Below are 18,405 nucleotides of genomic sequence, written 5' to 3' on the forward strand. Positions count from 1 at the left end.
GGTAGTGGTATGTGTATCTAGTTACGGACGTGTTAGTACTTGGTTCGAGTCTCCGGTAAGGAAAAATTTTTTGTTTAATATTAATGGTTATTGACATACTTAGACTATTATAAGGACTTAAAAAATGATTAAAAATAATTAAAATAATTAATCGGGCTGTTGCCCAATGACGTCACCCGACAAGTTACCCCAATGACTTCACCCCGACAAGTCGGATTGTACATTGTACAATAAAAAGATTAAACATAATATTACTATTTATTTAGATTTTCTACAATTAAACAAGAAAAAGCAACTTCGAAAGGCTGTTATTTTTAGTTCTTACATGCATACAAAATACACACACTCTTTTTTCATTAGAAGGATGTAATTAAGTAAGTGTTAATGTTTTGTATGATTGGCGATAAAATCTTGTATGCACCACGTCAGTAAAGACTCTTTATCGAACTCGTCTGTTATTCGCCTCGCTCGCTAGGCTCGCTCGGCTCATAATATCAGACTCGTTCGATAAAGAGGCACTTTACTGATTTGGTACATAAATAACTATTTCTTAACTATTGTCTCCATTAATAATGTAGGTTACTAATTACTCCTAAAGTAGGGACTTTCGAATAGTCCCCAGTACACCGTCGTGAAAAGCCGAAACAAACGAGCCGAAAAAGTGCTTAGGCAAGGAAAGAAAGATGATAGATAAAGACTGGATTATATGCAAAATGCATATGCATATATATGCTGCATATTTCTCATGTTTTTCATAAATGCATATGCCTTGCATATTTGGAGATTTAAGAGCATATAAATGCATATTTTGATGGGAATTTACTCTACCCCATTTAAAAATAAGGTATATATTAGTAACATCAACATCCATTAAAATAAAATGTGAAAGTAAATATTTTGCTGTTAAGCTCCTTTGTTGTTGTACCCATAAACATAATGGGCGTTATTTATAGCTGCAGGTATCATTATCCGGATATTTAAGATTTATAGACTTCTCAGAATTTACAAATTACCTAAGTAAATACCGATTATATTTTGAATAACATTACAAATATTACCTGTACTTTCTGCTGGTGTCGGCCAACTATGAATTATTCTGGGAAAACCAACCAAAACGAAATTTTAAGCATTTTAAGGGTAGGATAGATTATTTTATTTTATGAATGGTTAGTCTTAAATCAATCGCCGATTATTCAACTTTTGTGATTGCAAGTTATTGACTATACTGTGTAAAAAAATCATTTTATTATTATTGTGAAAATGCCTAAAGTAGCAAGGGAAAAATCAAGTCTTCTCAGAAGTTGGATTGGAAGTAACAATCATCTAAAAGTTATCGACAGTGAAAGTATGTTTTGCACCATTTGTGATAAAAAGGTAAGTTCTCCACTTCAATAGATTTTTAAACTTATCAAACTTCTTTGCACATCTATGTGTCTGTCTATTCTAAAATGACAAACCGTCCCATTTCTTCAAAAACTGTTTTTTAAAGTTCGCAACGGTTTGGCTTATACAGAGCGAGGTGTTGAGAGTGGCCCACCCTGTATACTACGGTACACTGACTGTACTTTATTGTTTGACGATTTCAATTTCACTTTGAGAAATAAAAAAAAAATGGGGGAGGTTTAAAAAGTTTGATCATTTTAATGTAGGTATCTATTTACGAAAACATCTAAAACATCATTATCATTATATTCCAGATTCCATGTCAAAAGAAATTCCAAGTAGTTCAACACATAAAAACTTCACTTCACCAAACTAAGCTATCAAAAAATGATAATAAACCTCGCCAGCAGATTCTACAGAACAGTTTGCAGATTCAGAATACGTCAGTTGGGCAAGAAACCTTTGCAAAGGATTTATGCCATTTTTTTTTGAACTGCAATATCCCTCTGCACAAGTTAGAACATAAATCGTGTCAAAACTTTTTAAAAATTTATTGCAAGATTAAAGATAAACCAGCTCAAATACCAAGTTCTTCAACTCTTCGGAAAAAATATGTCAGTGCATGTTACAAAGATGTGATGACGAGTATTAAAAATCAGTTAAAAGCCGAATATCTTTGGATTTCCGTCGACGAAACAACGGATACAAAGGGTCGACAAATTGCGAATCTAATTGTTGGAGTTCTTAACGACTCTGGCGATTTTAAAAACTCATACTTAATTAGTGTAAAATGTTTGGAAAAAACAAACTATGCTACAATAGCTAGATTTGTTAACGAATCCCTAACAAATTTTTTTTTACCTGATCAAGTACCATTTGAAAAAATATTATTAATGCTTAGTGATGCCGCCTCATATATGATGAAAGCTGCATCCAATCTTAAAATCTTTTTCCCTAATTTAATTCACTGTACATGTTTGGCGCACGGCCTAAACAGAGTTGCAGAGAAAGTTAGAATTGAATTTCCCAATGTAAACACCTTAATAAATAATGTAAAAAAAGTATTTCTGAAAGCACCACTACGTGTACAGGTATATAGGGAGATGCTTCCCGATATTCCTTTACCACCAGAACCAGTATTAACCAGATGGGGAACTTGGCTTAAAAGTGCTATATTTTTATCTGAACACTACGACGACATCAAAAGCGTTATTTCAAGTTTTGATCCGACTTGTACCGCTATTGATAACTGTCAAAATATTTTTAAAGAAAAGTCTATTAAAAATCAATTGTTGTATATAAAATCGAATTTCGATATCATTGAAAGTTCAATTACAAAATTAGAGGCTCAAAATTTATGTCTTCACAATAGTATGTCTATTGTTGATTCGGTTAAACAGAAAATAACAAATCTGAATGGGGAAATTGGAGTAAAAATTAAAGATAAACTTGATGACGTTTTAAACAAAAATGAGGGTTTCACTTTATTGCGTTCAATAAATAATATAATCAATTTTGGAAACTTCGATGAAAATATTAATATGGATCCGTCTCTAATAGCAAAGTTTAAATATGCCCCAATTACATCTTGTGACGTTGAGAGATCTTTTTCTGCCTATAAACAAATATTAACAGATAGAAGACATAATATTAGTTTAGAAAATATGAATCAATATATGATTATTTATTGTAACAATAAAAATATGTAAATTTGTTTTATTGTACTCTTTTTATAATATTAGTTTAGAAAATATGAATCAATATTGTAACAATAAAAATATGTACATTTATTTTATTGTACTCTTATTTATCTTGTGGTCAAAATAAAATATTTTGCCGTTTTATTTGTCACAAAACCTGAAGTTAAAAAAATATATTAAGAAATAATAATACAATTTGGTTTAAATTCAAACCTATTTATTTATTTTTATTATTTTTTATTTATTTATGTATTTAACGTAAACCATAAAATTATTCATATAAAAATAAGTGCATATATAAATGCATATTTGCATGTTAATTGTGCATATTCAGCTTGTTTTAAAATGCATATTGCATGCATATTTTAGACATTTTTTAGTGCATATTTTCCAGTCTCTAATGATAGATAACCCTCATTAATAAACCTTCGCAAAGTGACTTATTTTTTGGATATAGGACCCTGCAATCTGTCACTTATGATTTGTGTCCGAAATTTTGTAATCGCAAAACTTAACCTGTCATAATCAAAATAATCTAGGGGACAAAAACAAAAAGCGAGATTACAGAAGGATTCAAAAAATTTATTTCAAACATTGAAAAAATAAGTTATAAACAAGGGTCCTGAATATAAAATAAACATTTTTTCTTAGAATTATCGTAATGGCTCTTAAAAAAATTAAGAGAGAACTCCATAAGTCAAAAAATGGTAACATATGAAAATAACAAACTAATTTTTTGCCCCTCAACTTCCAACAAAGTAGTATTTAGGTTGAGTTAGTACAGTGTATGACCTCCATGGTACATCCCATGGTAACTCCCCTACATCTGTTAGGCTAACTCATGATCAGATGGTCAGTGTCTTGCTGCGGTATCCTGCTCCACTCAATTGAAAGGCCTCAACATTTACTGTCTTGTAATGAACGCAATATTTTATTGTAAAATGCATCTGCCCAATATGTTCCATACATGCTCAATTGGGTTTAAATCTGGCGATTGTGCAGGCCATAATAAAACCTTAATTTCATTATCTTTAAGGAATGTTTGCAAGACCCTGGCAGTATGTGGACGCGAATTGTCGTGCATTAATTGAAATTGGGAAAGAGCTTGTTATGCAAAGGATACAAAAATAGGTTCGAGAATAATATCGCGGTAGTCTGTTGCATCTAGAAATCGTTCCAGACAAACGAGATTGGTTCTTCCACCAAGAGTGATGCCGCCTCATACCATTATACTGCCGCCTTGCTGTCTATGAACCTCCTGCAAGATGATCAATCGTTCAGCATCACCAGGTCGTCTAAAATTCTTGTCCGTCTCGTATCTGGTGCAAATACAAATCAGAACTCATCTGTGAACAAAGTAGAGGCCCACTCACGTCTAACCCAATTTGCGTGTTCTTGTGTCCACTGAAGTCGAGGAGCGCGATTTCCTCTGAATAACACAGGCGCTTTCACAGGTCTTCTTAAAGTTCCGCTCCTATCGGAGATTGGAAATCATTCTGAATAGTTCAATCATCCGGTTACGCGCCAGAATAGTTCAATTGAGCTGCATCCAAACCATTCACGGAGATTGCGTAGCCACGAGGTTTTACGTCTTCCTACGCTTCTTCTGCCTTTGATTTTGCCCTGCATTATATTCCTTAATAGTTCGTATTTTTCACCTCTCATGATGTGCCCCAAGTATTCCAACTTCCTGATTTTTATGGAATTTAAAACTTCGCATTATTTTCCTAGTTGTTCGAGCACTTGTGCGTTTGTTTCAGGATCTGTCCATGATATTTTCAGAATACGTGTATAACACCACATTTCGAATGCTTCCAGATTTTAATGTTGGATTGTTTTAGTGTCCATGACTCAACCCCATACAAAAGGGTGGAGAAAATATAACAACGAAGCATTCTTATCCGGAGCGTTATACTGATATTGCGATTACAGAAAAGATTCCTCATTCTGTTAAAAATGGATCGTGCAATTTCAATGCGGCATCTTATTTCTTTTGTCTGATCAGTATCTTCTGTGATCCACGATCCAAGGTATTTGTACGAAGATATTTGCTCAATTTCTGTATTATCCAGTACTAGTCTAACTCTGATGTTTTGTGCTTTTGTAAATACCATGAACTTGGTTTTCTTCAAATTTATTTTTAGTCCATAATCGTTGCAATGTATATTTAGTTGTTGAGCAAGGTGTTGCAATTCTTCCAGTGTTCCCGCTAGAAGTACCGTATCGTCAGCATATCTTATATTATTAAGTGGCTCACCGTTTATTATTAGGCCCTCATTGACTTCGGCCAACGCTAATTCTGAGATGGCTTCACTATATAAATTAAATAACAATAATGATAAAATACACCCTTGGCGCACCCCACGACGAATCTGGATATCCTCAGTCAGTTCATTTTCAACTTTCACTTTTGCTGTTTGATTCCAATAGAGGTTACATATAATTCTAATGTCTATACTGTCTATGTTTTTATTTAACAAAATTTCTTTGAGACGATGATTATGCTGCACTTTGTCAAATGCCTTCTCAAAATCAATGAAACAGGCATATACTTCCTGATTCATATCTAGGCATCTCTGCGAAAGAACACTTACTGCAAACAGTGCGTCCCGTGTTCCCAGACCTTTCCTAAATCACATTTGTGTATCACTTATGCCCTCGTCTTATTTCTTATGTATTCTATTGTGAATCACTTTTAAAAACAATTTCAAGACATTACTCATTAAGGCTATGGTGCGATGTTCATTGCACTCCTTTGCATTGGCTTTTTTGGGTAGCAGTATAAATGTCGATTGGAGCCATTCTTTAGGTATTATACCTGTTATATATATGGTATTAAATAAATCCAAAAGAAAATCAATAGATTCAGTATCCACAATTTTGAGTAATTCGATAGGAACTTCCTCAGGTCCGGGAGATTTACCACTTTTAGCTTGTTTCATTGCATATTCGACTTCTTCTCGTATAATGTCAGGTCCATTATCATCTTTAAATTCTTTTGGTGCTTCTGTTCTCTCTTTTTCTTCAAAAAGCTGTGCTATATATTGTGTGCATCTGTGCATTTTCTGGTTTATATCTGTCATAAGTGCACCACTTTCATCTCTTAGTTGCCTAGTTTGAAGTGCTTTTTTCATTCCTGACAGTTCCCTAATTCTTTTATGCATGTTAAAAAAGTCATATTTTTTCTCAAATTCTTCCAGTTCTTGGCACTGCTCATGTAACATTCTCTCTTTAGCTTCTTTTATTTTCTTTTTAATTAATCTATCGGTTACATTATATTTAATTGGATTTTTTGTTTTGAGTGATTTGAATGACAGGTCTACTAGCATTTAAACCTACTTCATGCAGTTTACTTCTAATAGTTTGACAACTTACATACACCTGATGGATCTCTTGCAGCCTAATTTCTAGTTGTGATGCAGTTATAGTGAGATCTCGCAAAGCTTGCAACCTAAGAAAACGGTATTTATTAATCTGGTTGGTTATCCTTGTACGGCCTCTATGACGTTTCTTATCAGTTTCATGAAACCTTAATCACAAACAATTACTGACATTACTGTTCGTGTGGAGGAACTCAGCAACGTCTCTTTGACTTCTGCCAGATCTAAGCATCCCGATAGCACGCCACTGCATTTCGCAATTTAAAAGATATCTCTCTATTATAGACAATTGCGAAACTAAATAAAAATCCACAAAGACATCGAAAATCAAATACCATTAAAGAAATATTACTTCTTATATTATAGACAAAAACGTATATTTGCAGGTTTGTTAAATTTTTTATAGCCATTTTCTTAAAAGTTAGTAAATAAATCGAAAAAATCAGAAGAAATATTAAAATTATTTTATTTTTATATTTGCAGCTGACATTGATTTAAAGCTGTTAACCTTTAACTACGGGCGCCCAACCATGAATCTCAAATACGGGCGCGGTGTACTCTATACACCAGTTACAAATAGCTACAGAAACAAAATTTCTTTAATAATTAGAACTATATTAAATTGCACAACTTGTGTTTAATCAATAATTAGTTATTATATAATAAAAAATAAAACTAAAAAATAATTCAAAATGGTAAACCAGTGAGAAAAAACGAAAACAGTAATTTATTACATATTGAAACACCAACCTAAAAAAATATGCGAAAATTTTTAAATTTTTAACTAGGTAGAAAAATAAACACATACGAGTCTTTATTCACTTTCGTCTTCTTCCTGGTTATTTGAGTTAATACACTCAGGACAAATAATGGTGGAATGTTCTTTGCAAACCATTCTCCTGCATGTCTGACACGAAATGGTTGTCACTCTATTTTTACGCCATCCGCAGCAATAGCGCCTTCCTCGTATTTTTGCTGGTGGTTCTTCTTCTTCTTGTTCCACTACAGTAGCTTTATATTTCTTCAGGAATAGTTTTAAATCTAAGGGCAAACTCTGTATTTCAGCTCGTTCTGAAAGGTGTGGTCTCAACAAAGATAAAGATAATTCCTTTAAAAATATCCTTCTATATTTTTGAGGATTGTTTATATTTGCAGCATTATACAGGATTTGGCTGTTAATTCCTGCGATGTTTAGGAGCTGAAAAATATAACCATCGGCCACCTTTGCGTTCTCCTCGATACCGAGTATGTACCGCACATTTTATCTACTGTGTCGACACCTCCTTTGTGAGAATTATAATCTAAAATTATATTTGGCTTTTTTTTCTCCGGATCCACTGCAGAATCATTATGCATGGTTGATATCAAAGGCACAGCTTTATTTTTTGCAGGGACATATGACACTATAGTTACCTCTTTTTGAAATCCGAAAAGGGACGATCCAACTTCTCTTTCTTTATGTGGTAGGAACTCCAACGGCAGCTCCTGTTTATTTTGCTTTAGTGTGCCAACCATTGTTACTTTATCTTTCAAAAGATCCTTGGCCAATGAGTAACTTGTGTACCAATTATCACATGTCAAGTTCCGGTTTTCCCTTTCCAGTCTTGAAGTAAACGATGTACAATATCAGCAGGTTTAAATGATTTGTTGTAAGGTCCTTGTGGCTGATTACCACAATACACCTTTAAATTTGTAACATAAAATGTCTGGGCATCACACAATACAAATACTTTTAACCCATACTTTGCAGGCTTGGACGGGATATATTGAATAAAACTGCATCTACCTCTGAAAGGTATTAACATTTCGTCAATTGTTACTTCTTCTCCTAAACAGTAGTTATTGTTGCAGTTCTCCACAAAACGATCCAGTGTAACTCGAATAGCAGCAAGCTTATCAGTTTCCTTGCGTATCCCTCTACTATTTTTGTCATCAAATCTTAGAGCAGCAAGCAAAAATAAAAATCGATCAGCACTCATGCACGCTCTAAATACTTCTGAGCCGGTTCCGCCTTTAGTCCACAATTCAAGAAAATGTGTATGGTTTTGCTTTTTAGTTCCTGCAAGAAGTAGTAGTCCGATAAATGGCATAATTTCTGTTTTTGTTGTGTCTTTAGCCCGTCTCGGCCGGTTATACTTTATTCGCATATTTGCAATTTTCAAGTTTGTACACTCAACTATATTTTCAATATTGTCGTCACTAAAAATTTTTTCGAAAGCACTTCTCTCATTGGTAATAACCCTAGCACTCAGCTTTGGCCCAGGAAGTATTTTTACAATATTTTTGCTGGAAGTTTTGCTAAATTTGCTCACCACTGAATTTTTATACCACTTTGTTTGTTTATCTTTCGCTATAAAATACTCATCTTCATCGCTTTCTAAACTCTCACCATCGCTCTCGTTATCTGAATCAGAAGACTCTTTATCATTTAGTTCTATCTCCGACTCAGTGTTATAATCGTTGTCTTCCGTAATTTCTTCCTCTTCTTCTGACGAACTAGCATCCTCTTCTCCCCTAACTTCTTCCTCAGGTTCTTCTTCGAACAATGCTTCAGCCATAGCTCTAAGCTCATCTTGTGTGAGACTTTTAGGGTTTCTAACACGCACTCGATCCCTATAAAAAATATTTCTCCTAAGTTTCCATTTCACATTTTTGTATAAAAAGTACAATGTAACATTTACTACACAGAAAATAACTCGTTTGCAGGTAATTTAAAGTTTAACATTCGTTAAATTTACTTACATAACTATGTGCGTGGTGTACTGAAGGCACCGTTCGGGAACTCACTTTGATATTTTTTATTACAACTCAACTATTCGATCAAAAATCACGTATCGACTGTAACACATAATGGTTGATACTATACTGATAGGTTACGTCGAGCGCCGTAAACGCAGAAAATAGTTTTAAGAAACGGCAACCAACTTAACACGCATGGTGTACTGTGTACACCGTAGCCCGTAGTTAAAGGTTAATATAGGTGTCCCTTAGATTATTTTGGCGTGTGTATTTACGTCGTCGGACTAAAGAAACGAGGCTGTAAATTTGTCGGATAAGAGATTAACAATATTTTGTTATTAATTATAAATACTGTCAATTGAAAATTAAGAGTTTTGTAATAACAAAACTGTAACGCTCTAGACTCTAGAGTGATATCTTGCAGGTGTCGGACTAGACGATCGCAAGCCGTCCGATGGTCGGACTCTTTTTTGTCCGACATAAATAATTTATTTTATTTTAATGTGTAATATTTTGATTAAAGTGTCCTCTTTTGCTAGGGGGTTGATGTAATTTAGATCAAAAGTAGTCTACAAAATGTCACACTTATAGATAAATTGTAGGTACGTGTTTTTGAATATTTTTAGATTTTCTATAGGGCGATACCCTTTATTTTTGGAGGTCTGAACTCGATACTTCATATCCAAAAAATACTCAAACTACTCTAATATTCAACAAAAATTCATTTTGGAGTTCAATTCTCAAGAATAATTATTTGGTTTCCTTTTCTTGATTTTTCCAAAAGTACTGAAAAGAAATATAATGTATTGGCTATTTTTGAAAAGGTGGTTAAACGAACTTTAAAATGAGGTGTCATTCAACCCCCCTTTCCTTTAAAAATTTTGGGGATTGTGTCCGCCCCCGCTAGAGGGTTGATGTAATTTAGTTAAAAACTGGTCTACAAAATGTCTCCCTCACAGATAAATTTGACATGTTTTTGGATATTTATAGATTTTCTATAGGGCCCAAAATTATAGAGGGTGGTACCCTCTATTTTTTGAGTTCGGAACTCTATACTTAATATCTTTATAGTTTTACTTGATTCTTCCAAAAATTCTCCAAAAAAATACTCAAAATACTCCAATACTCAAAGAAATTCAATTTAGAGTTTAAAACACAAAAAAAAATTGGAATTCTGAGCTCGATACTACTTATAGACGGAGAGGCAGCGCTGAAAAATCTATTTGAATTTACTAAAGCTAGATTTTTCACAGTTGATTACTGTGAGTGTGTAGAGAAACATACTGCGGTCGGTCAAGCGAAACGTAGAACAGGGGTTACTGAGAGGGTATCAAAGTTGCTTTCCTACGAAGGTAATTATTTCCATTTACTAAGGCTGAAAATCAGTACACACATTCTAAATTAAATTTAAATAAAAGTTATTATAGTCGGTCAGCTGTATGAGGGGACAGAGCCGGTCGGTCGGCCCCAATAGTCGATTGAGGGAATGAAGCATTTTGGCTCGCAAATTTTTCGTCCAGCATGGATTTACTTGAAATTTTCTCAGAAGGTAGATAATAGTCAAAGGATCATTTTCTATATCATGCCGCTATCATACGCTAAAACCTTGGGGGTGGTTGCCACCCCATCTCGGTGGTGGGAATTTTTTATTACATTTTGACCATGTAATTCGATGGAAAATGTAATTCTAAGAAAAAAAAATTATATTTTCTTCGTAAAACTAATATTTTTCGAGTTATTCGCCCTTGAAAATAACAGTGTTTCGACGAAAAAATCGACTTTTTTAGAGGGTTTTTTGAGAATACCTCGAAAAATATGCATTTAATCAAAAATATTGTAAATATCAAAATTGTATCTTTCTTTTAGTAACACAATCCAAATTCTTTTCCAATAATATCTTTAAGACCAATACCAACCGAGATACGGCATGGTAGAAGTTAGCTTTTTTCGTCAAATGCATAATTTGAAATATTCAAAGCCAAATAATGGGAAAATTTGCATTTTTAGAGCAAAACTTAAATAGTTTTTTTTTTTCAAGTATACAATTAGACCTTAAAAAAAATAATAAAAAGTTTCTAGCATGAAAATGTCAGTAACTACTTTTCTCTACGAAAAAATCAGTGAAAACAACCCCCTAACTACCTTCCTAATTCAAAATTGGTCTTCACCTTTCTGTAGTTCCTTTTATATTTATATTAACAATAAACTCAAGGAGTTTGACCTATTTAAAAAATGCCTAATTTTGGAAAAATATATCTCACTGTGTACTGATTTTCAGCCTTAGTAAATGGATTTAATTACCTTCGTAGGAAAACAACTTTGATACCCTCTCAGTAGTGAGACCCATCAAAAACGATTTTGTAGGATTTTTAAAGAGCTATAAGACTGTGTAAATTAAATTTCGTAAGATGCCTTAGTTTTTAATTGGGGCGGGTTTAAAGGGCTCGAATAAGGGGTGTTTGCTGGTAAATAGAGGTTTTAAACAGCTATATCTGGCTAACTATTCACTGCAATGAAAATATATTCACAGGGAAGTTTTGGTCATTAACTTTTCCGTGGCCGTGCGGGGCAATTTGGTTACCCCAGATGCGGTTTTGTCTTTATAACTTTTCAAAATATTTTTATTTTTTTTTATCCCTCCAGGTAATCTTAGAAAATATATTACTAAATCGTTTTTTTATAAAAATTATCAAATATAATGTAAATTTTATACTAAAATTGAAATTAACTCCTCGGGGCACACAGTGCCAGAAACCCCTGCCAGAGACATTCAACAATATACAAGTCGAAGATGCAGCTTTTTTGCCAGGGCACGTGATAGAAAGACTCAAATATCATGTAGTACATGCAGAAAACCAATTTGTACCATACATCGAGAAGACAGTAAAACATTTTTATGCCCTGACTGTAAAAATCAGGAATAAAATCAAATTGTAATTACAGGTAAACATAAAAAAAAATGTAAATCTTTTTAATAATAAAAACAAATTATTTCAGTTACTAGTGCCTTATTATATAACTTTCCAAACAATAATGTAAAATTTAAATGAATTATTAAAGCATTTTAGTGGGGTAACATAGTTGCCCCGCACGGCCTGCAGCGTAAGTTTTTATAGCACGGTTCCGGAAAGGTTAAAAAATATAACATTTAGTAGTTTATAATTTTTTCATATCTTCAGTATTTTCGGAGATATTTTGAAGTAAAAGGTGAAAAATACCAAATTGCAAAAAATCAATTTTTTTTAAACTCCAATTTTTCCAAAATTAAGGCATTTTAAATAGGTCAAACTCCTTGAGTGTATTGATAATATAAATATTAAAGGAACTACAGAAACGTTAAGATTAATTTTGAATTAGGAAGGTAGTTAGGGGGTTGTTTTCACTGATGTTTTCGTAGAGAAAAGCAGGTACCGACATTTTTTGTAAGTCGCTTAATTTTTGTGCTAGAAACTTTTTATTATTTTTTTAAAAGGTCTAATTGTATACTTGAAAAAATATTTTTTAAGTTTTCCTCGAAAAATGCAAATTTTTCCCATTATTTGGCTTTGAATATTTCAAATTGTGCATTTGACGAAAAAGCTAACCTTTAACATGCCGTATCTCTATTTATGTTGGTCTAAAAGATATTATTGGAAAAGAATTTGATTTGTGTTACTAAAAGATACAATTTCAATATCTACAGTTTTTTTCGAGGTATTCTCAAAAAACCCTCTAACAAAGTCGATTTTTTCGTCGAAAAACTGTTATTTTCAAGCGTGAATAGCGTGAATAGCGAAAAACTGTTATTTTCAAGCGTTTTACGAAGAAAATGTAACAACGTTTTTTTCTTAGAATTACTTTTTCCATCGAACTACATGGTTAAAATGTAATAAAAAATTCCCACCCCCGAGATGGGGTGGCAACCACCCTCAAGGTTTTAGCGTATGATAGCGGCATGATATAGAAAATTATCCTTGGACTATTCCCTACCTTCTGTGAAAATTTCAAGTAAATCCATGCTGGACGAAAAAATTGCGAGCCAAAATGCTTCATTTCCTCAATCGAGTATTGGGGCCGACCGACCGGCTATGTCCCGTCATACAGCTGACCGACTATAATAACTTTTATTTATATTTACTTTTGAATGTGTGTACTAATTTTCAGCCTTAGTATATGGAAATAATTACCTTCGTAGGAAAGCAACTTTGATACCCTCTCAGTAACCCCTGTTCTATGTTTCGCTTGACCGACCGCAGTATGTTTCTCTACACAATCACAGTAATCAACTGTGAAAAATCTAGCTTTAGTAAATTCAAATAGATTTTTCAGCGCTGCCTCTTGATCTATTAGTCTCTGTACGGATACACTTGATTTTTCCAAAAGTACTGAAAAGAAATATAATGTATGTAAAATTTTTAAAAAAGTGATTTAACGATCTATAAAATAAGGCATCACTCAACCCCCTTTTCCATAAAATTTTTTGGGGATTGTGTCCGCCCACGCTAGAGGGTTGATGTAATTTAGTTGAAAACTGGACTAAACTGGGATATAAAAATAAATTGGACATGTTTTTGGATATTTTTAGATTTTCTATAGGGACGAAATTACAGAGGGTGGTACCTTTTCAAAGTGTACAGGGTGGTACACTTTATTATGGTGAGAGCTGAGGCTTCTTCTTTGGTGATCACTTTGTTTACAGTAACGCAATAAACAAAATTTATATAAAATTTTCTTACCTGGAATACCATTAGAAACTGCAGCCTCGTTTGAATTGACACCAATTATTACGGGGACTTGATTGTATTCCCCCTTTCTTAATAAAACATCGCTATAGTTGTAAAAGAAAGCATCCTTATGATATGGTTCAATTACAGGGCTAAACATTATACCAGCTAAAGGATTTACTATCGTTATCTAAAGAATAAAAAATTATAAGATTTTAAAATCGAATTAAATGCGAATTATCATTTTTTATCAAATTGATTACTTTATGAAAACTAATTATGTTATGAAAACTTATTGTTATAAAAAAATTAAAAATTTTGATTGATTGATAGTCCGTTGTTTAACGGTAAAATATTGCAAAACCTCTAAATTTTAAAGAACCGCTTGGATTGACATGAAATTTGGCATACACATAGCTAACAAGTCAAAGAAAAAAAGTGATATTGTGCCGATATGTGCTTTTGCCCCGGGGGTGCTTTTCACCCCCTCTTGGGGGTGAAAAAGTATTCGTCCAAAGTAAGTCTGGAAATTGATAAACTGACTAATTTTAAGTAACTTTTGTTCTATAGAGTTTTTTCACTAAGTCAATACTTTTTGAGTTATTTGCCAGTGAAGATGTTTATTTTTTCAACAAAATAACCACACTTTTAGAAGGATTTTTGCATATAACTCAAATAGTACGTATTTTGTCGAAAAAACATTTCTACAAAAATATAGCCAGTAAAAAAATTTTAAAAATGGTGTATATATCACGTTTCTATACCTAGTAGGAGCAGAGTTATAGCTAATTAAAAATAGGTTCATATTCGTCAAATTCCAAATGGAATAAAATAACCAAAAATGAAGCACATTTCGGGGAAAACTCATTACAACTTATTTAAAGTGTTTAAAAAAAGCTTCATTTTTGTTTTATAAAAAAAAATTCTAGCATCAAAAGTAAACAAGTTACGCTCAAAATAAAGTTGGTCCCTTTTTTTTTGGTAAAAAAATCGGGAAATTTACCCCCTAATTAGTATCTCAAATAAACTTAATCGATACGACTTCACAAGTTTCTTGACCCGTGTATGTATTGTTTATATGATCTGTAAGTTTCATCAGTTCAAAGTCCTTATTTTTGAAAGGGCTGTAGGTAAAAGGGGTTGAACGAGTCACTCATCACGAATGTATGCCAATTTGGAAACACCAAATCTCAATCAATTTTTGTCTAACAGAAAAAAAATACATGATATTCATAAAAGCAATGCCGACTTTTTTTCTTTTTCGAGATTTTTGGTATCTCTAACAATTTTTAAGTTATTTTGAAAAAAAGCATATTCTTCAAAATTAAAATTTTTAAAAATTTTATTTTAAAACCGATTTTTTTCTAAAATAAGCACTTTAAATCGATGAAACTTAGAGAGCATAATATAAACACAACATAAGTAAAATAATTTGTGGAGCGGTAATGATTAATTTCATTTAAGTTGCTAATTAGGGGGTGGTCTTCCCGATTTTTTTTGCCAAAACAAAAGCGACCAACTTTATTTTGAGCGTAACTTGCTTAAATTTAATGATAGAAACTTCTTATAAAAACCAAAATAAAGCTTTTTTAAGACACTTTAAAAAAGTTATAATGGGTTTTCCCCAAAAAGTGCTTAATTTTTTGAATATTTCCCTTCGAAATATTCTATTTGAAATTTGGTGAATACGACTCTATTTTTCATTGGCTATAACTCTGGTTTTACGAGGTCCCGAGACCTAACGGGTACACCATTTTTTACTATTTACAGGTTGTATTTTTTCTAAGAACGTTTTTTTTTACAAAAGACTTACTTTTTGAGTTATTTGCGAAAAAGCGTCTAAAAATGTAGTTATTATGTTGAAAAATGAACATATTCACTCGCAAATAACTCGGAAAGTGTTGACTTAAAGAAAAAGCTCCATAGAACAAAAGTTACTTAAAATTAGTCAGTTTATCCATTTCCGGACTTATTTTAAACTTATATTTTTTCACCCCCAAGAGGGGGTGAAAGTCACCACCAGGGCAAAAGCACACATCGGCACAATATCACTTTTTTTCTTTGACATGTAAGCTATGCGTATGCCAAATTTCATGTCAATCCAAGCGGTTCTTTAAAATTTAGAGCAAAAACCGTGAAAGAATGGGCTATAACAAGAGTTTTATTTCACAAAAAAACTTGAAGAAATATCCTATGATCAAAGAAAAAAAAATCTACCAATCATCTTCGTCTTCATGTACCATGTCCTTTCAAAACGTTGGTTATCATCATAGTTATCTTAACTTTATTCACTGCCACCCTAAATATTATGCTTGTATCAACACCATATAAATCTTGCAAGTTCCTCAACCATAAGGTTCTTCTTCGTTCTGAACTGCGTTTGCCTGCTATTTTTCCTTGCATAATATTTTGCAGTAACCTATATTTGGGACCTCTCATTACATGTCCGAAATACTCCAGCTTTCTCTGCTTGATGCTTTTTAAAAGCTCAATAGGCTTGCTGAGGATTTTTTTCAGAGTCCAGAACTCGACACCATAAAGTAAGACCCAGAACACGTAGGAGCGAACTAGGCGGATCCTCAATGCCAAATTTAGGTATCTGTTATATAACACCTTGGGCATCCTTCTAAAAGCGTCTTTGGCCTGATCTATCCTAGATCTAACTTCGCCGTGACTTTCTGCGTAGCAATTTAATTGCTGTCCAAGGTAAACGATTTTATCAACTTGCACAAGTTTGGTATTATTTACATATATAGACAGTGTTATCTGTTCTTTACTTATTACGAGTATTTTGGTTTTCCGTAAGTTCAGATCCAGACCTGCCTCCCTTCAACTCTCAACGACACTATCAAGTAGTGTTTGCATAATTTCTTGACTAGAAGCTAGGAGTACGATATCGTCCGCATACCACAATTTGTTGATGACTTCACCGTTACAATTCACCATTATTCCTTCTTGTTTTTCAGAAAGTGCATTTCTAAAAATTCTTTCGGAGTAAACGTTAAAAAGTAGAGGTGAAAAAAGGCGTCCCTGCCGTACTCCTCTTTTAATATTAAGAGCCTGTGATTTCACACCACCTACTACCAATCATGAGAAACTCAAAAAGGAAAATAATTATCGACTTAAATATGAAAAAAGTTGAATGGACTACATAAAAAAAACTCTTGTTTAACAAGAGACACCAGACAACTCAAAGTATACATCAAATATACAAATCAAATCACAACATCAACGTTAAAACGGAAATCATTAAATCCTTATATGATAGAGCCAAAATTACTTGTCCTAACGAAAATTCATTTTTAGAAGAAAAACAATTGTTAACACCTCTTTTATTAAAAAATAATTATCCTTTATCGTTTATAAATAAGGAATTGTCAAGATTGGATCGAATGGAACAGAACAACTTAGCACGGGATCCTACAACATTCACAAGAAATAATATGAGGAAAATATCAATACCATATATAAAAGCACTATCCGAGAAACTGAAAACAGTAGAAAATAAATTTAACATTTCAACAACATTCAAAACAACAAACACATTGAGATCTATTCTATCTAAAACTAAACCTAACAATGAACAAGAAAGAACAAAGAATTGTATTTATAAAATACCTTGTGAATGCGAACAATTTTATTTAGGTGAAACATCAAGACCATTAAACTTAGAATAAGTGAACATCAGTCTTATATTAAAAAGAGAGAATTTGATAGATCTCAAATATGTCAACACGCATGGGATAATGAACATAGAGTTCAGTGGAGAGATTCAAGTATAGTCGTGAATGTTTTTCTGAAGCTATTTCCTTGTGGAATTTTTATAATGAAGTATTTTCAATGGGAAATAAGCCACAATTTTACTAAAAAAAATCTCTAGCGCAAGAATTTTACTGTCATCGTTGCATTTGGTTGTCTTTTTAAAGACAGATCACATGCTATGATTTTTTGTGGCGGATATTCTTGAGTTGGGGTGGATTTCATGTAATCGAATGAACTATCTTTTAGTAAAGTCGTCCCAGGAACGCAACTCATCAATATTGGCAATATCATTTTAAAGTCTTCTACTTTAAAATGTATAATACATGCCTGAATTGCCGATATAAATGAGTCAGATTAAATAAATTATTACAAGAATTTTTTACTAAACAACAACATTTTTGTTTATTTAGTATTATTTTGTATTTTGACAACGACACCCGACTTGGGCGTCGAACCGTTAATAAATTCATTTTTTTGGTAAAATTGTGGCTTATTTTCCATTGAAAATACTTAATTATAGTCCTGAAGGAAACAGACAGTAAAAAGAGAAAAATCAAAGAAGCTGTTCTAATTATGCTGAATGAAACCAATTGTGTCGCAAATTCCTCGGTAGAATGCCGTAAGATGTGGTTACCCATACTGAAAGAGGAAGTCAATAGTAAGACAATACCACGATTAGTAAGTCAATAACATATCGAGTTAGTACATATTTTATATTTTAGTATTACTTATATCTAT

The 18,405-nt window shown here is 32.8% G+C and overlaps 1 protein-coding gene across 1 annotated transcript in view; it reads right to left on the reverse strand.

The window, feature by feature from the left end:
* Positions 1-18,405, reverse strand: part of LOC126889247 (venom carboxylesterase-6-like) — a 77,923-nt gene that overhangs the window by 16,842 nt on the left and 42,676 nt on the right. Inside the window, exon 6 of the mRNA XM_050657345.1 lies at positions 13,918-14,095. Coding sequence (XP_050513302.1) covers positions 13,918-14,095 — 178 coding nt within the window. The remainder of the gene's footprint in view (positions 1-13,917; positions 14,096-18,405) is intronic.

Source organism: Diabrotica virgifera, chromosome 8 (genome assembly GCF_917563875.1).
Source record: "Diabrotica virgifera virgifera chromosome 8, PGI_DIABVI_V3a".
Lineage (NCBI taxonomy): Eukaryota > Metazoa > Arthropoda > Insecta > Coleoptera > Chrysomelidae > Diabrotica > Diabrotica virgifera.